This window comes from Polypterus senegalus, chromosome 8, assembly GCF_016835505.1.
Source record: "Polypterus senegalus isolate Bchr_013 chromosome 8, ASM1683550v1, whole genome shotgun sequence".
Taxonomy (NCBI): domain Eukaryota; kingdom Metazoa; phylum Chordata; class Cladistia; order Polypteriformes; family Polypteridae; genus Polypterus; species Polypterus senegalus.
This window is the reverse complement of record NC_053161.1, coordinates 189301601-189327828: the sequence shown is the minus strand read 5'-3', so window position 1 is coordinate 189327828 and position 26228 is coordinate 189301601. Positions and strand designations below refer to the sequence as shown.

The following is a 26228-nucleotide window of genomic DNA, read 5'->3' as shown; positions in this document are numbered from 1 at the left end:
CTGTTGCCCGGATATACTGTTTTACCGTCTGCTGTGGATTTTACGGATTTTATTAAGTTTTATCAAGTTTTTGCTGTCTACTTACCTGTTGCCCGGATATACTGTTTCACCGTCAGCTTTGGAGTTTACGGCGCCTGTCTGGATAGCATTTCTCCCTCCTTTCTCCGGTCAGAACGGCGTTTAGCTATTCCAGCTCACAACTCTGCCGACTTAATTCCACAACCACTCCTGAAATTAACATCTCTATTATTAAAGAACTTGGACTCCTTTGCCGTCCTCGTTACGTTCATAGAGGCTCCGGTCGAAAATTCATCTTCCATAACCAGCCAAAGTGCTCTGATACCAACATTCCATCTTTCTGGTCACCTGTCGCACGTCTGACGCGTCATCAGAGCACTGTTGTTTCAACTATTATCAACATTGGGAGTACCGCGAGATCTTTGCACTCCAGCATGGGAAACACCCGAACCATTGAAAGAAACACCGCAAGATCCTCACACCCCCGGCTGGATTTATTTTGTGGAGTGGTTTCTAAGTTGTGTGGAATGGATTTTAATGTCTTGCGACCTGTACAGAGATTTACTCCACAGTCATTGGTCAAATTTGAACTGTTCAATTCTCAATCCATTAGGAATAAATATTGATTGAAGAACACATCAGGGAGAAAGGACTTGACTTCATGTGTCTGACAGAAACCTGGCACCAGTCAGAGGTTTACTCTGCCTTAAATGACGCCTGTCCACCTGGCTACAGTTACTTGGAGGCAGCTCGCAGCACTGGGTGTGGTGGTGGCTTAGCTATCATCCACCGTCAGGATCTGGGGTTGTCCCCTATTTCGATACCTGCAACATCTTCCTGCGAGTGCCTTGCATTTAAATGTAAGCCCCCTTTTCCCATGACTGTTCTCCTTATTTATCGGCCTCCAAAACCCAACTCTGCTTTCATCCCGGAAATGACTGATCTTCTCACAACACTCTGTGCTACCTCTGCTAACATCACAATCCTAGGAGATATAAATATTCATGTTGACAATCCCACAGATTATCTCATTGCCGACTTCCTTGAGCTATTAGATTCTCTTAACCTACAACAACATGTTGATGTCCCCACACATTCCAGGGGTCACATATTTGACTCGGTTATTTCAAACTCTGACCCAATCAGTAATCTGCAGGTATATGATCTTGGTATCTCAGACCACAAAGTAGTGTCAATGGAGCTGCCTTTTTTATTCCCCTGTACCAGACCAAAACGACAGATTCATTTCAGAAATCTAAGGAACATCAATGTGGATGCCTTGGCCCTGGACCTTAAACTTCTTTCTTCCGACCTTACCAGCTCCCTCTCTGTCGTTGACCTTGTGGATTTCTACAATCAGTCCCTGAGCAGTCTCCTGGACTTTCACGCCCCCTTAACATCCAGGTTCGTCTCATTCTTGTGCTCAGCACCTTGGTACACCTGCAAGCTGCAAAAAATGCAGCTGGGCATGCACTTGAGCGGCAGCTCAAGGCCTCTGGGCTGACTGTCCATAAACAGGCTTACAGGGATCACAAGAGGGCATATGCAGAAGCTCTGAAGGGTGCAAGGTCCAGGTTCTATTCCACCATTGTCAGAAGCACCTCCACGAATCCCAAAAAACTTTTTGCGAATAATAATTCAACTTCTCAAACCTCCTTCACCTGGTCACTACGAGGCTACCGATGAGAGGTGCAACATGCATATCGATAATTTAAAAAAAAAGTTGATAGCATCTTTTTGCACCTCTCCACTACGGATATCCTGCCCTCCCCAACTGTCGACCCACTGTCTGAGACTGTCCAGCCCCTTTGCTCCTTTTCTGTTGTCACACGGGAAGAGGTGGAGGATGTCATCAGGAAAATGAAACCGTCTACCAGTTCCCTGGACCCTTTTCCCTCAGCCTTGCTGAGGGCTAACATCTCTGCTGTCTCTCCACTTATCACCAGGATTATAAATCATTCCTTTCTGGTTGGCCATATTCCGTCTGCCCTAAAAACTGCTGTCATCAGACCTCTACTGAAAAACCCACCTTGGATCCTGAAGTTCTCTATAACTATAGACCCATCTCCAATCTTCCATTTCTCTCCAAAATCTTGGAAAAAACAGTTGCAGCACAACTTCATGATCATCTCAAACTGAATAACTTGTTTGAAAAAATTCAGTTTGGTTTCCGCCCTGGCCATAGCACCGAAACAGCCTTGGTCAGGGTTGCTAATGACCTTCTGATGACAGCAGATACTGGTTCCCTTTCTCTACTCATTCGCCTTGATCTGACAGCTGCTTTCAACACAATAGACCATAACATCCTCCGTCATCGCCTGCAATACACTATTGGACTCTCGGGAAATGTTTACAACTGGTTCACATCATACCTCACTGGCAGAACTGAGCATGTCGCCATGGGCAGCGCAAAATCTCACACCCACAACGTTACGTGTGGTGTCCCACAGGGCTCTGTGCTAGGCCCCATCCTTTTCACCATCTACATGCTCCCCATGGAATTGTCATTAGCAGACATGGTTTATCTTTCCATCTCTATGCCGATGACACTCAGCTTTACCTCAGGACTACCCCAACCTCCTCTATTGCTCCTCCGCCAATATCTACGCTGACTACCTGTCTGGAGGAGATAGAGGCTTGGATGAGGCTCAACTTCCTTCAACTGAACAGTTCAAAAACAGAAACCATCTTAGTTGGTACACCGCACCATCTCTGTTCTTCTACTATTACCAGTATCACTTTCTCTGGTCAAAATATCCCTCTTTCCACATCTGTTACCAATTTGGGTGTTATAATGGACTCACAAATCACCTTTGACACCCACATCAAACACCTCTGAAAGTCATCTTTTTACCACCTCAAGAACATCGCCATACTACACCCAACACTCACTCTGGTAGATGCAGAGAAGCTCGTCCATGCCTTTGTCTCTTCCAGGCTGGATTACTGTAATGCACTCCTCATCGGGATTCCTGGTAAAAGTATTCAGAGACTCCAGTATATTCAGAATTGCACTGCCAGGATCCTGGTGAGGGTGCGAAAGCACGATCACATCACCCGCATCCTGAAAACTCTTCATTGGCTCCCTGTCCAGCTCAGAATAGAGTACAAGGTCTCCCTTCTCACCTATCAGTGCATTTATGGACATGCCCCTCTTTACCTACAGGAACTTCTTACTCCTTATACTTCCTCACGGGCCTTTTGCTCTGTACATATAAACACAGTCCAAGTCCCCAGAACTAAGCTCAGCAGCATGGGTGACAGGGCTTTTTCATCATTTTTATGGTGCTGAAGCTTTAGAATGCCCTCCCTGATTACCTGAGAGCTCCACAGTCGACTGATGTTTTTAAAGGAAACCTAAAAATTCATCTCTTTAGAAAGACTTTTTGTTAAAGTATTATTTTTTTAATAGACTCTTATTTTTGACTCTGTAGCACTTTGAGACTGCTAAAATATAAAGTGCATTACAAATAAAATTTATTATTATTATTATTATTATTTTACTGCAATTCCCAGGCCTTTTTTTGTAAGAGACACATTTAAGTTTTAGACCCAAAACTGACTCCACTGTGTATTCAAATCAATCTACTTCCTACATGTAATACTTTTATTTACATTAAATCTCATCTGCCACAGATCTGTCCAAGTTCTTATGCTGTGCAGATCCTTCTCTAAGAAAATGACTGGTTCTGCATTATCTACCAATACACCCACCTAGTTTGATATCAACATCACACTGATGTTGTTTATTTGTATATTCTTATCCTGATCTTTTATTTATATTAAAAAGAACTACAGCTCCAACACTGACCCCTGAGGGACTCCACTGTTATGGTGATCTAATTCTGATAATGCTCCTCTCCTAACATCTCTTTGCTTCTTGTGTTTGAGTCAATTCTGTACCCACCAACAGACTGCCCTTTATTCACACTTCATGCACACGTATCTAGTCATCTACTTTTGTTGCTTCCTCATACAATTTCATTTTTTTTAGTGAGACATGATTTCCTCATCTAAACCCATGGTGTCCCTCACATGTGCTGCTTTGATCCACGGATCCCAAGGACCTCAGACCAGTTTCTTTTAATGTCATCCATCGTGAAGATCTCTGGGATGCTGGTCCTGAAACACCTCCAACCTCTGGTTTCAGAACATCTCGATCCTCTAAAGTTTGCCTATCAGACACATGTAGTTGTTGAGGATGCTCTCATCTCCATGTTCCACAGAGCCTACTCCCACTTGGACAAAGATGGTATTATAGTCAGGATCATGGTCTTTGAGTTTTCCCATTGCCTTTATCACCATTCTGCCTCATTGACTGGAAAAAGGGAAAAAGGGGAAAAAGCTAAAGAATTTGAATCTTGATGCCCCCACAATCTCCTGGGTCTTGGACTACCTGACTAACAGACAGCAGTTTGTGAGGCTGATGGACTGTGTGTCAGAAATGGTGGTGTGTAATACTGGAGTACCTCAGTGAGCTGTCCTGTCTCTCTTCCTGTTTACACTCAGCATTAAAGACTTCCAGGACAATACCAGCACTAACCACGTACAGAAAATCTCACATGACTCCTCCATCATAGGCTGTGTAATTAATGGAAACAAGTCGGAGCACAGGAGGTTTATGGAGACCTTGTGTTGTGGTGAAGGAAGAAACCGCATGTAGATCAGCATCAGCAAGACAGAAGAGTTAATGGTGGATGTCTGGCATGTGAAGGAGCCTCTGAGATCAGTCACCATCCAAGTGGGGACATGGAAGTGGTGCAGAGCTACAAGTACCGGGGGGTCCATATAAACAACAAACTGGACTGGTCTGACCACACAGTGGCACTGGACAAGAAAGGCCAGAGCAGATTCCCCTTGACTATTCCTGATACTCTTCACCTCCTGTTCTTTTACTACTAAAATACTGAAAGACTCTCTTTGTCTCATCTTTTATTTTCTCTTAATTATTTCTAAGTCCCTTTTAGCTTCCCTCTTATGTCATCTGCCAGGACATTATGAATTGTATTACATTGTGATCACTTGACCCCAGTGGTTCAAACACATCTATCCCTTCAGTTGTATCCTGATTATTAGCAAATACCAAATCCAGGCAGGCTTCCCTTCTGAGTTAGTGATTTAACATATAGAGTTCTAAACAGTCACTCATTACATCTAAACGCTCCTGTTCTTGTACTCTGGTACTTGTAATGTTACCCCAGTTAATGTTTGGGTAATTAAAATTCCCTAATGACTTTAAAATCCCCCTTTAAGCTTATCTTTTTAATATTATAAAAGGATGTCAATTGAAGTTATTGATGTCATTAGGTGGTCTGTAACACACTCCAAATATGAGGCCTTGACCGCTAATGTTGTCTCATCGTACCAAACATCCTCACTTAGCTGTGGCTCACCGTCTAATTGAAGACGGCTTACATTCAAATCGTGTTTTACACACATGGGCGACTCGTCTTTTCACAGTAATGTGTACCCATCGATGTTCTCCTCCTGCCCGTCTCTGTTATTTAACAAGGTTTCTCTTACTGCTATAATATTATTAATGCAGTGGATTCAGACGTATTCTGACCCCTTTACCTTCTACACACTTTACTGTGTTTTAGGTTTAATTTGAAATGGAGAAATTTGACTTTTCTGCCCTTCATTGTACATTCAATAACCCATAACAACAAAGTGACTTCATGTTTTCAAAAAGGTTTGCAAAAAATATTTAAAATCCAAAACTGAGATCTTTCATTCCTAGAAGTCTTTAGACCCTCAACTCTGACACTCCAAGTTGTGCTCAGGTGCCTCTTGTTTGTTTTAAGTCTGCTTGAGATGTTTGAAGAACTTGATTAGAGTCCACCTGCGGCCCCCTGAATTGATTCAACATCCTTTAGAAAGGCGCACGTGTCCCTGTGTATAGAAGTTTCAAAAATTCACACTGCATGTCAGGACAAAAAACAAGCCATAAAGTCCAAGGAACTCTCTGTAGACCTCCACAGTCAAGCTGTGGTGAATCATGGAATGAAGCAAAGGGATAAAACCATTTCTAAAGCTTTGAGGAGCACAGTGGTCTCAAGAATTGTGAAATGGAAGAAGTCTAGAAACACTATGACTCTTCATAGAGACTTTTCTATCCATCCAGACTGAGTAGCTGGACAAGAATGGCCTCGGTCAAGGAGGTGACCGACAACCCAATGATCACACATAGAGCTTCAGAAGTCCTCTGCAGAAAAGGATGAACCTGCCAGAATGATATCCATCTAAACAGCACTCCATCAATCAGGCTGTAATTTATGTTTTAATATGTCACTGTCCTCTGAACAAAAATATTTTATAAATCTACTTTTCGTTCTACTCACATGCACAGTGGACACAGATTTAGCACAGGGGCTCATCATTTAGAACTGCTAGGCAAGCATTAGAAAACAAGACAGGGACAACTGCGAAATGGGCATTGTAGACTATTTTTGTGTGTCAGCATGAACCTGTATCCCCTTTTCCTTGTTTGGAATGACATGATTCATTTAAGTGGGGGTCTGCACATGAAGAGAGAGTATAAAGCCTTGAAACATTGACCAGCACACCTTTGAAGCCAACAGACAGGGGGAAGGGGAGATAATGTCATCCAGTCTTGAAAATCCATCCAATGCAGCAACAAAAATGAAAGACTCTACACATTGGGCCCCCACTCACGAAGGTCTTGCAATGAGCTTCCTTTGACTGTTATGGAGTGTAAACTATCATTAAAGTAATCTAGGTTATTTCTTCTATGTGATTCATACCGCCATATCACTCACTAAGGGAGGGGTATTGCCTTTTAATATCATATCTATATAGACTCAGGTTATGTAACACACCACAATTAAAAAAAAAAAAAACACTCATTCCAACAAGGGAGCTAGCGTCCCCTGCTGGATACACAGGCATCTTTTGGTGATTTGCTAGATGGAAGCCCCTATTAAGTAAAAGGCATATGACAATATAAAGAACTATGAGAACAGGAGGAAAAAAGAATCTCTGGTCTGGGGAGACAAAAACTGAACTCTTGGGTCAGAAGTCCAAGCACTTTGTCTGTCAAAGACCAGGCACTGCTCATTATCTGTCTAATACAATCCTACAGTGATGGTTGGAGGTGACAGCATCTTGCTATGGGGGTACAGGGACAGGGAGACTGGCCAGAATTGACGGGATAAGGAATGCAGACAAATTCAGAGAAGCCCTTGAAGAAAACCTGCTCCAGAGTGCACACCACTGGGGTGACTGCTTAGTGACCTGACGAATACAGCTAAGACAACGCTGGAGCGGTTTCTGGACAAGTCTCTGAGTGTCCTTGAGTGGGCCAACCAAAACCCAGTCTTGCACCCCATAGAACACGTGTGGAGAGACCTGAAGATGGCAATTTACAGATATTTACCATCCAGCCTAACAGAGCTTGAGAGGATCTGCCAGGAATAATGGGATAAACTCAACAAATCCAGGTGTGCCAAGCTTATAGAGACATAGCAAGAAGACTAGCAGTTTGGAAAGCTGCCAAAGGAGCTTCTTCAAAGTACTGAATTAAGGGGCTAAACACTTCTATTAATGAGAGATTACAGGTTTTGATATATAGTAAATCTGAACACTTTTCTGAAAGTGTGTTTTCACTTTGTCATGGGTTATTCAGTGTTGATGGATAGGCAAAAATTTCAAAAGGATCTATTTAAAATTAAATCTACAGCACAGTAAAATTTGCAGAAATGGATGGAGTCAGAATACTTTCTCAGTCCGCTCTTTGTTCAGTTACACAGAACTACTCATACAAGTATTTTTTTTTAATGAATGTAAGGCCAGTAATTTCAATGTATTACTCAATTACTCTTTATGTTTGAGTAGAAACTTCCGAACTGTTTTTATGTTTGTTTTTACACTGTAGTGTGTATTCAATTATGTTATGTTTTTAAACCTGGCCAGAAGCGCAGCTAGGGTTTTCAGTGCCCGGGGACAACTGAAGATTTCACGCTCCTCCTGTTTGCCAAAATGCAATGGGGAAGGGAAATTTGGCGCCCCCTGGATGCTGCGCCCGGGGACAGATGTCCCCCCTTGTCCCCCCTAGCTACGCCACTGAACCTGGCCTCTCCTAACCTCCCTACTAAACTCTCATCCCCTGATCTTTGACTTATCTACTTTTATGATAGATAGATAGATAGATACTTTATTAATCCCAAGGGGAAATTCACATAATCCAGCAGCAATATACTGATACAAAGAAACAATATTAAATTAAATAGTAATACAAATGAAAAATGAAAAAAATAAAAATAAAAAAGCAGACAATAACTTTGAGTAATGTTAGCATTTACTCCCCCAGGTGGAATTGAAGAGTCGCATAGTGTGGGGGAGGAACGATCTCCTCAGTCTGTCAGTGGTGCAGGACGGTGACAGAAGTCTGTCACTGAAGCTACGCCTCTGCCTAGAGATGATCCTGTTCAGTGGATGCAGTGAATTCTTCATGATTCACAGGAGTTTGCTTAATGCCCGTTGCTCTGCCACAGATGTTAAACTGTCCAACTTAACTCCTACAATAGAGCCTGCCTTCTTAACAAGTTTGTCCAGGCGTGAGGCGGCTTTCATCTTTATGCTGCCTCCCCAGCACACCACCGCGTAGAAGAGGGCACTCGCCACAACTGTCTGGTAGAACATCTGCAGCATCTTATTGCAGATGTTGAAGGATGCCAACCTTCTCAGAAAGTCTAGTCGGCTCTGACCTTTCTTACATAGAGCATCAGTATTGGCAGTCCAGTCCAATTTGTCATCCAGCTGCACTCCCAGATATTTATAGGTCTGCACCCTCAATGTCCTACCTAACTCCCCCCACACTCCCACATTGGTGTCCCTCCTGATCAAATGCATCTTAACAGGACCTCCCAATGCCCCATAAACCTGTGCCCTTCTATCCTACCCCAAGATGAGCCATGAGTTTAAACTTTCTAAATTCCTTAGTCTTAGATGGACTAATGTGTGTAAAAGTCAGAACTTCAGAGAAGACCATTGTGTCAGCTCCACTCCTCAGCTTGGCACTTAACTCCTGGGTTGTCAAAGTGTCACTTTGCCCCCACATTTGTCTTCTTTTCTATTATGGACAATGAGAACTAACCCCCGACACACACACACACACACACACACACACACACACACACACACACACACACACACACACACACACACACTTGCTAGCAGTCTGTGTCCCAACTGTCCATCAGGTATGCAGCACACCCCACAAGAGTCTGACCACACAAGAACACAAACCAAAATCTGCATCCCTCTATAGAGACTGAGTCTTGTACTCTCACTACTTTTGTCTTTCTGAGGTGACTGGTTTTCAAGTAACCATTGGGTGTCTTTCCACCACAGAATTGTCAGAGTCACCATCAAGCTCTACAAAGACCTGACAATGGTTGGTAACTTCTAGCTCTGGGCTGGAGCCCTTGGCCAGTGTGCATCTCTAGTCTTGTGTGTACTGCATGTCCAACAATGACACACCTGTTTCTACCTGTCTGTTTGAAGTCTCCTCCCAGGTTCACTCTATCCTCCTAAAAGACTCCTGGGCAAGATCTGTAATCTCCTACTGCACCACAGGTTAGCCATCTCCTCAAGGTCAGTGACCCTGACTACAAGGTGCTGGATAAGCTGGCAAGTTTTTTTTCTTTTTCACAAGTTCTCTTTATCACTTTCAGGTCTCCATGAGACGCACAGAGATGGTGTGTCTAATTCCACAAGAACTCTGGAGGATCAGGCTACTCCTGAAGACCCAAACACAAAAGCTTTGGGCTTTGAGCCTCGATACACAGAGCTGATGGTCTTTAAACAGTTCAAAAGAACCTACAGTGAGAGGCTCCATGAACTTGAGAAGACGGGGAGACAACATGCAGAGCTAATAGAGGAGCAGACAAAGGAGAAATGTGAGCGAATCTGGACTGAGCAGCTTTTTAGGAGGAGTCCAGGAAGTAAGACTGCCCCTCACATAATAGTGGTCAGTGGAGTAGCTGGAATTGGGAAGACCACCATCATCCAGAAGATCATGTTTGACTGGGCCAGAGGCACTCAGTACCAGAGATTTGCATTTGTGTTCCTGTTTAAATTTAGGGAGCTCAACCTACTAGACACGGCGACAGAACCCCAGATGCCTCTGACCAGGCTGATTGCAAGGCACTATAAATATCTCAATGACCCAAAACTGAGGCAAATCCTTCAGAAACCTGAATCTCTCCTCTTTATATTTGACGGTCTGGATGAGTACAAACACAAACTGGACTTCACACCCAGGAAGCTTCCCTCAGGCCCAGATGAGAGCTTTCCCGTCCACACCCTGGTCTCCAACCTGGTCAGAAGGACATTACTAAAGGGCTGCACAGTCCTAATCACAACCAGACCAACAGCCCTAGAGACCCTGGACATAAAGAGTGTTGATCGATTTGCAGAGATCCTGGGGTTCTTCCCTGAACAAAGGTTGATGTACTTTAAGAAGTTCTTTGGTGATGCCGATCAGGGCTCTGAGGCTTTTCAATATGTGGAGGAAAATGACATCCTGTACACCATGTGCTTCAACCCCTCGTATTGCTGGATTATCTGCTCAGTGCTGAAGAGCCACTTCATGACACCTGAAGAAGAGCGAGGAGCTGCCCCCAGAACTGTCACCGAGCTATTTGTGATGTTCCTTCACAACATCCTCACCAATCACAAGCGAGAAGCCAAGGACCAGCGAGAGATTCTGGTCAAACTAGGAAAGATGGCTTATTATGGGGTGGCTAACAAGACTCTTGTGTTTTATGACAAGTTTGAGATGTCCACCTTTGGTCTCCGGCCAGTTCTGTCCTCTCCATTCCTCTCAGGGTTCCTCAAAGAAATCCTTCAGAGAGAAAGCACTCTGGAGCACACAACGTACACATTCTACCACCTCACCCTGCAGGAGTTCATGGCCGCCTGCTCCTTCTACCTCGATCCATCAGGGGGCATTGAGGAGCTCCTTGAGAAGCTGGACTCATGTGAAGATGGCCGGTTTGAGATTCTCACTCAATTCCTGGCAGGACTGGCCAGATATTCTGTGTTTAAAACACTGGAGGGAGTCATGGGGAAGTTTGAGAGGAAGACAGCAAAGCAAATACTGGAGAGGGTGAAGAAAAAAGCAGCAGAGGCGCTACGGAGTCAAGATAAAAGTGAAGCTCTGCGAGTGTGTCAGTGGCTCTATGAGACTCAGAATAAGAAATTAATCAGAGATGCCATTGGGAAGAATTTCAAGATGGACTTTAGTCAGATAACTTTATCTCCTCCGGAATGTGCTGTGCTGGGCTCTGTCATCAGCTGCTGTGGAGAACTTGAGGAGCTCAACCTGTCAGACACAGAGCTCACCTCAGAGTTCATCATGAGACTGGCACCAGGGCTCATCTGCTGCAGACGTGTCGTGTGAGTAATAAAAACTGTCACGAGTTTAGTTTGACTGTCTGTGGACACTGAGGGTGACATTAGTGTGTCCATCAGGGGGTGTCAGGACTACAAATAAATGAGGGTCCATGTCAGAACATACACTGCTGTGTGTCACAGTGGCACCTGAAAGGCAAAACAGCAGCTAATTAACAACAGAAATCAAATAAAAGTGTATATAGAAATTCACTATTAGACCCTCTTTGTTGAGAAATTAGAAAAGTACAACTGATTAGATAGTTCTAGAAAAGTAATTTTTGTCTTATTGTTAGATATGTCTGTGCATTGAAAGCCTGTTTAGTAATTTTTGTAGTGTGTTATTTTTAAAACAATTTTCATTAATAGCTACAGGAATGAATAACTTTAATCACAATAAGTCAGTTACAAATCTGTAGAATGTTCAGTTTTGTCTAAAGAAGCTTAACGGGTAATAATGAAACTCTCCATCATGGAGAATGTAAAAGATCAAACACACCTCAGTGTCCAGAGAATAGTGACAAGTGACGGGGACACAAACTGTGTGGGGTCTTCATCGATAAATAAACTTAGATGTGTGCCGTGGCAGGAGATAAGCGAGCAAAACACTCCTTAGCCCCCCAGTAGACATCATCAGGCAGGTGATGGGGTCAGACAACTGGACAGAGATGGCACAATTATGAATTAGGATAAATGTAGCAACAGACGCATTGCATTCAAAAATAAAGAAGATGTTCATAACAGGAAAAAATAAAAATGATAGCAAAACACCAAAGCAAAGAATGAATATTCACCTGTTGCACTCGTTCAAATCGATAACTGAACTGAAAATCCCCCCTCAGTCGGCTTTCACAGGGTTTGTAAATGAACCAGCTGTCTGCAACACTAAATTAACATGCGGCCATCTTGTTATGCATTCTGGGAGTCCTCCATTAATAAGAATAACACGGTTAGCACTAATGAACTCCTCTAAGAACTAAAGGGACAACAAACCAACTTTCTCCGGCCGGTCGTCTCTCCCCGATTACTGAGTTTGTTTTATTTCACCTCATCACTCGTCAATCACAAATCACCAGCAGCCTCATATTGGCGTCCAACGGCAGCAGCTGCGTCCTTCACGTGCACCGCGGGTGTAGTCAGGAATGTGGAGCCCCCCAGCCGTGTAAAGCCAATCAAATCACAGTGACGCCCCACTTACATCATTCTGACTAATTATGACAACAAAGTAAATACTTTCAAAAATAAGGAAAAGAAAGAACTCGCTACTAACTCAAGGTGGTCTCGTTCTTTGTGGTTGATAAAACATTTTAAGTACAAGTGGGGCTGCAGCCTCTCAAACCTAAACACTGAAACATCTTTATATATAAAAAAAGGTTCAAAACGTAATCTTTTTAATGGAAACACAAGTTCCATAATTACCGTATTTTGTTAACAATTTTCTAAAAAATAAATCTTTTTTTTTTTTAATAAAGTCGTTATAAAACATGTTGCGGCTCATTTAATAATTGAAGTGCCAGTCTGAGGGGGGGCTGCCATTGTGCCAGTGCCCACCACAGAAGAGTCGTCGTCTGTCGCTGGCATCACGTGTGCTGTAGAATGTCAAGTAATCATACGTGAGTGCTCAGTTATTTCACGTGTCCTGCGGTCATATTAATACTTTTTCTAAGTAATTTATATCCTGTGCCCAGTATGTCATGAAAGTGTAAAGTGATATCTTTATAAATTAAAATGCTGATTATAAAGAGCGTAGAGTTGGCGGAGAATAAACAGCCTGTAGCAGAATCTTTGTGGTGAGCAGTCGGTGATGAAGGAGTCCGCGCTGAGCATGAAGAGGCGCCATGAAGAGACAGCACTGACCCTCAAACACTTCAGAGACCCTTCTGTGCTGTAAAGTCCGTCAGTCCAGGTGCTCGGCTGCCTGTCCGCCGGTGAGTGGAGGTGAAGGTCCAGCCTTGGAGTGTCGCCCAGAGCTGAGCTGAGTACAATACAATAGCATAGAGTGTGTGTGTGTATAGCGCCCTCTACTGAGCGCAGGGACAGACTCTCAGGTGAGTATTGATGATCAGAAATATACAATTAGCACAAGTAAAGAAACAGATTTGTAAAACACACAGAAAACAACGGAGAGAGTGAGCTACAGGAATGGAAAACAACAAAAGCTGTCGAGTAATTGATTGTTGAACTCTGGTCTGGTTATTCAAAAAAATGAAAAAAAAAACAGATTTGTATTTCATTTCAGTTCGTTTTCTGTTTGCAATTTGTAGTTCCTGTTAAGTTTTTGTTTTTCTCTCAACTTTTCCTTTCACTTTTATTTTGTTTAACATAACACTTTTTCTCCACTTCAGTTGCAGTTTTCATTAACAATCCTAACCTCTGAACTCCGGCTGTCCGCACTCATACTGTAGAAATATGGAGTTCACCTCTGGAACTCGTTTTAGTCAAAGTGATCCTTCACGGGGGGCAGCACAGAGGTGAGCACTGCTACCCCACATCTCCAGGCCGCAGGTCAAATCCCACCCTCTTCACTGACTACTTAAGGTCTTTAGGGTGTAAAGCAGTTCAGAAGTAAACCCCCCGATGATCGTCACGTAGCTGACTGGCCTGTCCATACGACAGCAGGACATTAGCAGCAGATTTGTGATGGAGTCACACCTGAGAGTCGACACCATCAGGACTGGCAGCCCTGACACCATGTGGTGTGCCAGCTTTGTGTGCTCAGCAGTGACATGAGAAGGTCATCAGTCTGACCACTTCATAGGCTCACATGTCACTTTATATTTACTAACTGACTGAATGTCTTGTCTGAATTCTAGTAATCGACTGACTGCCACCTCTAATCTGACAGCCATATTTAAAATGTTTCTAAATTCACAAACCAAATACTCAATAGATGACCAGCACTGCTGACTTGTCTTGTCATTGTGAATGTCCATTCAGGTGGCTTCTCATCAAGCAGTGACATCAAATGACCAACATGAGCTGACTTTTAGAATCAGGATTTGGCTGACAATCAAACACGTCCTTTGCTAATTCAAACATCCCCTCCATTTTTAGGGTCTCCAGTAAAACAAATCACATGAGGACTGGCTGGTCCTTTACGTGACTCCCACCAGCACCTTGATTTATGTGAGCACTTGAAGTTGAAAGACCAGTTAGAGTTTGTCACAAAATAGTTGTGATTTGTACCATTGGGGTCATTAAATCTTTAACCTCTCCTTGGAGGTCCTTCATATCTTTGTAAACTCGTCTTCTCTCAATGAGTCACTCATTTCAAATGATCGAGTTTAAATCAGGACTGCAATAAAAACAGCAGAAAGAAAACGGACTGAGAAAAAGATGGCATTTGAGAGCCAGAAGAGGAGATGATAACTGGAAGATCAAAAAGCCGAGTGTCAAGACTGAAAGTGAAATCCAAACTCGCAGTCGAAACACAAAGCACCAGTTGTGACGTCTGACTTTTAAACACACGTCTGCTTATTCTTTATGTCACATCCACAAACTCGGATAATGCAGAAGTCTAATGGACTGAACTTTGTACTCCTTGATCTTTGACAAAAAGCTTAGTGTGATTTTGTCATTTTGTAGGAACTCCTTTACAACAGACACACAGAATAGGGACACACAAGACATGAAGAGGACATCACTGGAAAAAAGAAAATATCTACCTCAAAGTGTAAAGAATTCAGAAGAAGTCATAACAGAAATAACACAAAAATACTCAGTAAAAAGAAAAACAGAAATTCATTTGCAATATTAACATGATAAAAAAATCAGTGTAAATCATCACAATAACACACTGTGACCAACATGGAGTACAAGACCACTGAGTAGCACACCTCGGCCTGGGAGCTTTGGAAAAGTCTGACACAACCCCACCCCCAAGAGTCCTGCAGTCCGCATCCTGATAAAGCCTGAAATGCGGCACTGACTTCTTCGGCTGACCTCGTCTTTGGCTCATCTTCTCATCAGCCATTAAGAAGATTTCAGTTGTTAGGCTTGCACACAAACTCAGCTCAGTGTGTCCTCCTTGTTTTAGATCTGAGTCACTTCAGAGTTTGACATTTGATTTGTGGCCCTTGTCACTTATACGTCACTCTCATTTGTACACATTTTAATTTGTAAGTTTATTGTCACCATGTCTTTGAGTACTTGACTTATAAATGTGAAGTCAGCCAACACTCCTAAAATCTTATCAGCATAAAAATAATAAAGAATCAGCACCGAGAGCCGAGAGCTCAGTCGTGTGTTCAGATTTGCCCCCTGGTCCCTGATGTGTGTCTAACCACTGTGCCACTGTCCTGTTCATGTCACACGTTTGAGTGTCTGTGCGTCACTTCAGCCCTCCTTAGCCTTCACACTTTGACCAAATGTTTAACAACACAATAATCAAACACTTCAGTCAGTCGACATTTTTAGGTCATCTAAAGACACCAAAGCGTCCCATTTGATCAAAGGCCTGATAAATCAAATTCACTGAGATGGCCGCCTTCTCTTCACACCTTCTCAGGCTGACTGACAGCTCATGTCCCGCCTCCTCTGTCATTCTGGCCAATCCTGATTCCCAGTTCTGTGGCCCAGTGGCTGAGTGCCGCACTTGACATCCCAGTGACGCGGGTTCAGTTCCTGCCTGTCACATGCTGTGTGACCCTGAGTGAGTCACGTCACCTGTCTGTGCTCAGAGTAAGAATACAAGCAGAGAGCTGGACATGTAAAGTGACTTTGGATTGAAAGGCACTATATAAAATAAAGGGATGGTTTTGTCTCTTTTCATATTTTTATCTGGAATGTCTTCATCAACATTTGCACACAAATTCTAATTTGTAAACTGCGTCCATTTGTCGACTTTGTCACGGTGACACTCAAACACATTTTTATTCTTTATTTGATTTTAATTTTTCTATCTCTTATTATTTTATCCTCTGTCTTATTTATTATTCAGTTTCATAAATTTGGTGCTTAAGTGGCCATGAAGAGCGGAGGCCTGTCTAGGGTGCAAACTCTCTACTGACCACCAAAGCTCTTCAGTCCACCATGTCTGTGACAGCTAGTGTATGCAGTGACACTGAGAGAGACCCTTGCTATGACACAACAAGCCCGTCACCTTGAACCCGTGTCACCAGCCGGCTGAGTGCAGTTTGTCCATTGAGTTCAGGTGTCTGATGGGCCTTAGAGAAGATGACTGGACAGAGTGGAGTGTCACTTTTAGCAGCCGGTGACCCTCTGTGTGTCCCTCCTGGACTGGACTGTCACGTCCTCCCGTGTCCCATCACCCCTCCTGTCACCTTTCCCCTGTAACTTATTTAGCTTTGGGCTCGTTGTGTTTATTTGTCCTCTTGTTTGTGTTGTAAGTTTGTGACTAACACTCTATAAACTAAAGGCTGACTGATTTACAGCTGCTGTCACTGAACATCTGGAGAGGCTGGCATTCGTAAATGGCCTCCTGTCAATCATTTCAATTGTGTCCTCACCCTGAGCCCTGAATGATGGACAGAAATCTGAGTTTGTCACTCGGCTGTCACCAACACTGAGAAGTGCATCTGAACACTCAAGTGGAGACAAGGTTAGTCCTGCTGTGTGACACTCCTGTCCAGTGTGACGGCTGACATCTTCTCATCACTCAGGGTGACCTAACAGACAGAAGATGTTTCAGGTATATAGCGCCTTGAAGGGCAGCATTGGTGTGGAGTTCAAATTGAGTTTCAGTTCAAATGCTAGCAGCAGCCTGCTGTTCAGTGACACACCTGAGCATCCAGCTCTGCTTGTAGTCATCATGTCACTTATTGAGACCCTCAATGGTCTTTCTGTCTGTCTCTCCTCTTGTTCTCACTTTACTTTCTTCTTCTCCATAGCCTGGACGCATGTTGTCTCACCCCCAGATGTTGCTCAGCTCTCTCCTCAGCTCTTTCTGCTCCACACTCACAACTGACTGAACTGGACCTGAGCTTCAACAACATGGAGGATTCAGGAGTGGATCAGCTGTGTGAGGGGCTGAGGAGTGAAAACTGCAAATTAGAGAAACTGAAGTAAGTGAACAACAAGTGTGTGTGTGTGTTGGATTTTATTTGTTCTGACTTTATGGCACTTTATGTTCCACATCCACCGTATAAACATTGTTTTTAATCAGGACGTCATTTTCTCACGTGGGCAGACTGATGAACATGACGAGGACACAAATACAGATTTCTTTTTTTTTTTTTTTTTTAATTTTATATTGATTATATTGCATTCCATACAAATCAATCAAGTTTTGCATAAAGAAAATTTGAGTTAAGAACAGATCGATCCCCACCCCTGAGAGAGAGAGCAAGCCAAATTTAAGGCTTGTAAACATACCTAAATTAATAGATTCTCTGTGCTTTATGAGATTATTTTAAAATATTACTGATTAGATCCTGCCATGTTTTGAAAAAGTCTGTACAGATCCTCTAACTGAGTATTTGATTTTTTCCAATTTCAAATAATATAACACATCAGTTTCCCACTGACTTAAAAGAGGAGAGTTTGGGTTCTTCCAGTTTATCAGAATAAGTCTGCGTGCCAACAGTGTAGTGAATGCAATCACAATTTGTTTGTCTTTCTCCACTTTAAGACCCTCTGGAAGAACCCCAAACACAGCTGTTAATGGGTTAGGAGGGATTGTGAGTCCAAGGCTGTCTGAGAGGTAATTAAAAATTTTTGTCCAGAATAATGTTAATTTGGCACAGGCCCAGAACATGTGACCCAGTGAGGCTGGCACTTGTTTGCAACGTTCACAGGTTGGATCATGCCCTGGAAACATTTTGGAGAGTTTTAGTCGAGACAGATGTGCTCGATATATAATTTTGAGTTGTATAATTGTATGCTTTGCGCATATGGAGCTCGAGTGAATTCTCTGCATTGCTACTTTCCACTCCTTTTCTGATATATTAATTGAGAGATCTTTTCCCAGTGTCCTCTTGGATCTTTGAAAGGGAGGGATTGTAAAATGATTTTATATATTGTAGAGATGGAGTCTAAGTCCTTGAGATTGAGCAATATTTTTCCAGCATGGATGAGGGTGCAAGATGAGGAAAATCTGGAAGGTTCTGTTTAACAAAGTTCCTGATTTGAAGATAGTGAAAGAAATGTGTAGCTGGAATGTTAAATTTGGAATGTAATTGTTCATAGGATGCAAAGACGTTGTCTATATAAAGATCTCTAAGCAAGTTAATTCCAAATTTTTCCAGATATTAAAACTGCATATGTTTGTGAAGGTTGAAAGAGGTGGTTCTTTGCAGGGTGCCACAGAAGAAGCTTCTCCGTCTTAAAATGCTTTCTACATTGGTTCCAGATTCTAAGTGAGTGGAGCACAATTGGGTTATTAGTGTATTGCCGATAGCGTGTGTTTATTGGAGCACAGAGCAGGGAATACAAAGAAGTACTGCAGGATTTTACTTCTATTGCGGTCCATGCCTGTGTACTGTATGTTCTTCTATTTGTGTCCAGGTTCTTATCGCCTGTATATTTGCTGCCCAGTAATAAAACTGGAAGTTAGGTAGAGCCATGCCGCCTTCTGCCTTTTGTCTTTGTAGGGTCGCTCTTTTGATGCGTGGATGTTTTGAATTCCAAATAAATGAGGTTATTGTTGAATCTAATTGCTTAAAGAATGATTTATTAATGTATATTGGATGTTTTGAAATAAAAAAGGAAGAATATTCATCTTAACAGTGTTAATTCTTCCAGCTAGTGTGAGATGAAGGGTTGACCATCTATGCAAGTCTTGTTTAATTTTTTCCATGCAGACGCGAAATTTTGTTGATAAAGAGCTTTATGTTTACTTGTGATGTTTACCCGAGGTATTTAGACTGTTCTGCAATGATAAAAGGTAGGGTATCTAATCTAATATTATATGCTTGAGAATTCACTGGAAAGAGTACACTTTTATTCAGATTAATTCTGAGACCAGAGATCTTTTGAAATTCTGTGAGTGCTGCTAAGACTGCAGGCACAGAATTTTCTGGGTCCGATATATACAGTACCATATCATCTGCATATAATGAGATTTTCTGTTCCAGTCCTTCTCTGCTAATCCCCTTTATCTGATCAGTATTTCGACAATGTATTGCCAGTGGTTCAATGGCAATTGCAAACAACAGCGGTGCCAAGGGCATCCTTGTCTAGTGCCACGTTCTAGTTTAAAGTAGTCTGAGCAAATGTTGTTGATGCAAACTGAAGCTTCTGGGTTAGTATACAGTAATTTAATCCATGCACAAATGTTGGGCCAAACCCAAACTTCTCCAATGTAGTAAAAGGTATTTCCATTCAATCATGTCGAATGCTTTTCTGCATCCAATGATAATAATATTTCTGGGGTGTTTGATTTAGTTGGTGAGTATATTACATTAAACAGGCGTCGAAGATTTGAAGATAAGTGTCGGCCCCTAATAAATCCAGTTTGGTCTTGTGATATTACCGAGGGAGCACTTTCTCCATCCTTCTAGCTATGATTTTAGAGAGTATTTTAACGTCGTTATTCAGAAGTGAAATTGGTCTGTATGATGCACATTGTAATAAGTCCTTATTTTGTTTTGGAAAAACAGTGATTAGTGCTTGGCGAAAGGTTTGTGGAAGAGATTGGTTATCTCTGGCTTCTGTAAATGTTGCTAATAGGAGGGAGCTAGCTGAGCGGAGAATTTCTTGTAAAATTCTGCAGGGTAGCCATCAGGGCCTGCTGCTTTCCTGCCTTGGAGTGACTTTATAGCATCTAGTAATTCTGATAATGCCAGAGGTTTATCAAGTTCCTCCACACTAAAAGTGTCTATTTGTGGTATCTGTAATGTATCCAGAAATGCATTAGATTGTGTATTGTCTTCTTTAAACTCAGTAGTATATAGGATTTATAGTAGTCTCTGAAAGTGTGAATTATATTTTTGTGGTCGACGATTTTAACTCCGTTTGTGTTGGTGATTACTGAGATTGCGTTGCGCACTTCTTGCTTGTGAATTTGTTGAGCTAAAAGCTTATTAGCTTTTATGGCAAGCCAAATTAACATTTAGAGATATCTCAAAATGAATTTTGGATATCTTAAAATGTAATTTACTTTTAAGATATCTGAAACTCGCTTTGAGATATCTTAAAATAATTTCCTTTACATTTTAAGATATCTGCAATACATTTTGAGATATCTCAAATGTATTTCAAGATATCTCAAATACAGTTTCAGATATCTCAAAATAATTGTGTCTGCATTTAAAGATATCTCAAATGAATTTTCAGATATCTTAAATTGACCTTTCATGCATTTTAAGATATCTCAAAATCATTTCCTGTAAAATTGCCTATTATTTCAATGGGACTACTTGTTTATTATAAGATATCTTAAAATGTATTTGAGATATCTGAAAATGGACAGGAAGCTGTTTTAAGATATCTGGAAATGTATTTGAGATATCTTAAATTGTATTGTAGATATCTGAAAATGCTATTGAGATATCTTGAAATAATTGAGTGTCCTTTTAAAGATATCTTAAAATGCATTTTAGATATCTTGAAATACAATTTGAGATATCTTGAAATACATTGTTAGATATCTGAAATGGAGCAGAGACCCATTTTAAGATATCATGAAATTAATTTTAGATATCTAAAAATGTATTTAAGATATCTGAAAAAAAATGAATTTCAAGATATCTTGAATGCTTTTTAAGATATCTAAATTATATTTCGAGATATCTCAAAATAACTTCCTTCTCATTTTAAGATATCCCAAATTCATTTTGAGATATCTGAAATGCATTTTCAGATATCTTAAAATGACTTCCTGCACATTTCAAGATATCTCAAATACATTTCAAGATATCTTAAAATAACTTCCTGTGTATTTCAAGATATCTCAAATTCATTTTGAGATATCTCAAAATAGACAGGAAGTCCCATTGAAAGAATAGGAAATGTTACAGGAAGTGATTTTGAGATATCTCAAAATGTATTTGAGATATCTTGAAATGCACAGGAAGTTATTTCAAGATATCTCGAATTGTATTAAAGATATCTTAAAATGCATTTCAGATATTTCAAAATGTACAGCATATCATTTCAAGATATCTTGAAATCTATTTAAGATATCATAAAATGCTTTTAGATATCTTAAAATAGATGCATTTTTAGATATCTGTAAGTCAATTTGAGATATCTAAAATGCATTTCAGATATCTTAAAATCCATTTTGAGATATCTCTAAATGTTAATTCGGCTTGCCATAAGCTTTCTCTCCATGTTCATAGTAATGGTGTCTGGATTTATAAATTAGTTGTTCAGTTTCAAGAGTTTGAGTTTAGTTTTCAAGAGGTTTAGTTCTGAATGTAGAGCCTGCCTTTTCCTATGTAGAGTCTCGTTTGGTAGTCTGACGTGTTCTTCATCTATTTTAGTAATTTCGCTTTTTATCTCTGCTACTTTCTTGGCTTCAAATTTATTTCTGTGGGAAAAATATGAGATAATCTGTCCTCTTAAGTAATAATAATAATAATACATTTTATTTATATAGCGCCTTTCCCATGCTCAAGGCACTTAAAGAATATAAGAAAGAACGGCAGGGTATACAGTATATAGCATAGTACAAAGCAAATAATAAATAAGAAGATTAAGACAGTAAATTCAGAGAAAGCCTAACAGACAACAGAACTGATGGTCTAGCACACACATACAGGTTACATGAGCATCTTGACAGAGAAGTAAACTGAGAGAAGGGGAATGAAGTCAAATAGAGCTAAAAGCCTTCCTGAACAGATGAGTTTTAAGTTGTTTTTTAAAAGAATTCATGGAGTCAGCTGACCTGATTAATTTCGGTAGGTCATTCCAGAGTCTGGGCGCTATACAGCTGAAGGCCCTGTCACCCATGGAGTGTAGATTAGTGTGGGGCACAACAAGATTGCCAGAATCAGAGGACCTTAGTGGGCGGCAGGCACATAGTGATGGAGAAGGTCACTGATGTAGTTTGGCGAGGTTATTTAAGGCTTTGTAGGTTATTAGTAGGATTTTATATTCGATTCTGTAAGACACAGGGAGCCAGTGAAGACGGAGCAGGATGGGTGTGATGTGCTCGCTGCTGCTGGTTCGAGTAAGGACTCTTGCAGCTGAGTTTTGAATAAGCTGGAGCTGTGATATAAGATTAGAAGGGGCACCTGCCAGCAGCGAGTTACAATAATCTATGCGGGATGTGATAAAAGCATGGACAAGTTTCTCAGCATTAGAAAAGGAGAAGGAAGGAGCGAACACGGATATGTTACGGAGGTGAAAGTAGAAAGTTTCTTAATGTGATTTATGTGGTGGAGTAAGAAAGGGAGGAATCAAAAATGACACCAAGATTCTTTGCAGTAGAGGCAGGTCTGATGAGATCACCACCAAGATGGACTGGGAAGGAGCTCATTTTATTAAGTTGCATTTTAGTCCCAATTTGCAGGAGTTCAGTTTTGTTGCAGTTTAATTTTAAAGAGTTCTGCTCCATCCAGGTTTTAATTTCACTAAGGCAGGTTGTGAGCTGAGAAAGCTCTGATGAAGTTCCACTTTTAACATTGAAGTAGAGTTGAGTATCATCTGCATAAAATCGATAGCCCAGTCCATCGCTACGAATAATATGGCAACAAGGGGAAGCATATAAATACAGAAGAGAAGAGGGCCAGGACAGAGCCCTGAGGAACTCCTTGTGTGACTGGCCGAGCTGGATCTGCTGTTGCCAAGACTAACAAACTCTTGCCTATCAGTCAGATAGGACTTGAACCACTGGAGGGCAGTGCCAGAGATACCCAGCATGTTCTCCATTCTGACAGTAGAATGTCATGTCTGACAGTGTCAAATGCTGCACTGAGGTCTAACAGAATTAATATGCTGGTTTGTCCAGAGTCTGCTGCCATAAGCAATCATTGGTTACCCGTAGCAGAGCAGTTTCACAGCTGTGCTACACCCTGAAACCAGACTGAAAGGGTTCCATCAAATTATTAGACGATAAGTAATTGGTGAGCTGGGAGGCTACAACACGCTCAAGAGCTTTTGACAGGAAAGGTAAGTGGGAAATAGGCTGAAAATTGTTAAGATTGTCAGCATCAAGACCAGACTTTTTAACATTGGGGTTACAGAAGCGATTTTAAAAGTGAGCGCACAGAGCCAGTGTCAAGGGATGAGTTTATTATTGTTGTAACAGTCGGGATTATGGCATGAAGGCAGGATTTAAGTAGTGTGCTGGGGATGGGGTCCAGTATACAAGTAGTTGGCCTCATCTTACAAAGCAGGTTATTAACAAACAGATGTGACTGGTGAGAACTTAGAGAAGGAGCTGGATGGAGTGGGAAAACAGGGAGAGATATAAACAGATGATGTATTTATGTTAGTTGAATTATTTAGATCTTTAATTTTGTTACGGAAAAAGTGGAGGAAATCCTCACAGACTTCAGTAGAAGAGGTAGTTGGGCCAGATGCAGGTTCGAGTAGTTTATTAACTACAGAAAACAAAACCCTTGGGTTATCGTGGCCACTTTCTATTATTCTGCCATAGTGGGTGTTCTTAGCAGCAGTTAGTGCTTCTCTGTAAGCTCTTTGGTGGTCAGAGAAAGCCTGGATGTGCACAGTGAGGCCAGTCTTACGTGACATTCTCTCAAGGCGTCGGCCAGCTGCTTTCATAGATCGCAATTCTGAGTTATACCAAGGAGCTGAACGTTTAAAGGAAACCTTCTTATGTTTTAAAGGAGCTGTTTTATCTAATGCTGAATGAAGGGCTGAGTTATAGTGGTCAACAAGACTATCTAGTGTTGACGGAATAGGTGCAGACAGTAAAAGATCAGAAATGGATCCAGAAAGGATAGAGGGACAGATATTTTTAAGGTTTCTGTAAGAAATTTGTCGTTTACAGGTAAGAGGAGGTAAAGGCAGTGAGACAGTAAAAAATACTGCTTTATGGTCAGAGAGTCCCAAATCAGTGCTGTAAATATTGGCAACAGATAGTCCAGAAGTGCAGATCAGATCCAATATATGACCACCAGAGTGGGTGGGAAAATCAACATGTTGTGTCAAGTCAAAACAGTCCAGTAAGGATAGGAATTCATTTCTCAGTTTAGATGTAGTAATGTCAATATGGATGTTGAAATCACCAAGAAGGATAATTCTCTGAGAGTAAGAGCTTAGGTGGGTTAAAAGTTCAATCAGATCAGATAAGAAGGATGCATTGTATTTTGGGGGACGATAAAGAACAATGAGTGAGACAGGACCTGTTTCCGTTATTAGTTTAAGAGCCAGGCACTCAAAAGACAGTGGACAGTCAATTGGGATTCGTTTGATATTTAAGTCTGCTCTGATAATTACCGCTAGCCACCTCCTTGTCTAGAGCTGCGAGGTTCTGTATGTAAAGTGAAACCAGGTGGAGTCGCCTCCGTGAGAGACGTCAATTCGTTTGGTTTTTGCCAAGTCTCCGTTAAACACAGTATATCAAGTTTGGTGTCAGTGATGAGTTCTGACAGCACCAATGCTTTGCCATTAAGAGATCTTGAGTTAAACAGAGCAATGTTAGTCAATGAGGCATCTTTTTGCACAGAGCTGTGATCAGGGTTTATTTCCACACAATGTAAATTTGGCACACTGACACTTGTATTTCCAGGGCCATGAGAAGGAATGCTTATTCCTGAGCAAATGCTGCCGGTTGTCTTTTCATTCGCACCCCGGCGGTGGCGGCGACCTGACCCGCGATGTATATATTTCGGCGCTGTAAAATACCGGCGTCTTTTAGGATGTTCCAATCAGACCATTTGCTCTGGACAAACTGTTTAATAAGAAGGAGTTTGTCATGAGAGTATTTTAGCATGATACTTGGCAATACTTATCTGAAAAGCAGTGGAGAAGCAGCACAGCATAGCGGAACCATTTGGATTAGATGAGATGAACGGCGATAGCAAAGCAGCAGAAAGCATAGCAGGAGGAGGTAGCAGGATTTGCAGGTTCCAATACACAGCCACAAACAATAACGCTTGATAATTTCATGCGTGATCGCCCCGGAGCCATAAGCCAGGTTAATATGAGCATCAGATCAGATCCCAGTCGTACAGTACTGTAAAATGAATGAATCGGGAGCAGATCAGCATAGCGAATATAATCATGGAGAAAGATTATCCCGAGGTCATAGATCGCCAGGTACAAAGAAATGTTCGTAGGTCTCGTCCCGCGATCCACAGACTCAGCTGTTCCCAGTCAAAGTAGAGTCCATAAAATCTGTAAATATTAAGCCAAATCCATGCAATTCAGGTCGGCTGTATCCACGAACTATACGTACAGTAAAAGAAATAAAACAAGCGTGAGAAAGTGTAGAATAAAGGCGAATTTTGCGAAAAGTGTTGTTAACAGGGAGGAGCGGCAGCAACTTGCGTGCACCAGCGTCCCCTCACCTGTCAAGTAGGCCTTAAGAGTTTCCCAGAGTGTTCCTGCACAGATCTCGGAGGATGTATTTGTCTTTAGAAAGAATTGGATTTGTTTGGATATAAATTCTGTACAATTCTCGTCTGCTAATAGAAGCGGGTTGAGACGCCATCTGCGGGGTGAGTGTATGGGGCTTAGTAATTTTAGCTCCAGTATCATAGGTGCATGGTCAGAAATAACAATAGCATCGTATTCGCATGATTTAATCATAAGCAAGAAGTTATTATCTATAAAGAAGTAATCAATCCTTGAGTATCAATGATGTACTGGTGAGTAGAAAGAATATGTTCTTGAGTTTAGGTTTAAAAACCTCCAGGGGTCTGATAAGTTGTGGTCAGTTATAAACTGTGTAATTATCTTTGCGGTGTTAGATGCCGTTCCCC

General features: G+C 41.5%; 1 protein-coding gene across 1 annotated transcript in view; it reads left to right on the top strand.

Moving 5' to 3' along the window:
- LOC120534774 (NACHT, LRR and PYD domains-containing protein 3-like) overlaps positions 1-11443 on the top strand; it is a 31988-nt gene extending 20545 nt beyond the window's left edge. The window contains exon 5 of the mRNA XM_039762354.1: positions 9714-11443. Within this exon, the coding sequence (XP_039618288.1) occupies positions 9714-11443 (1730 nt within the window). The remainder of the gene's footprint in view (positions 1-9713) is intronic.
- The last annotated feature ends 14785 nt before the right edge of the window (positions 11444-26228 follow it).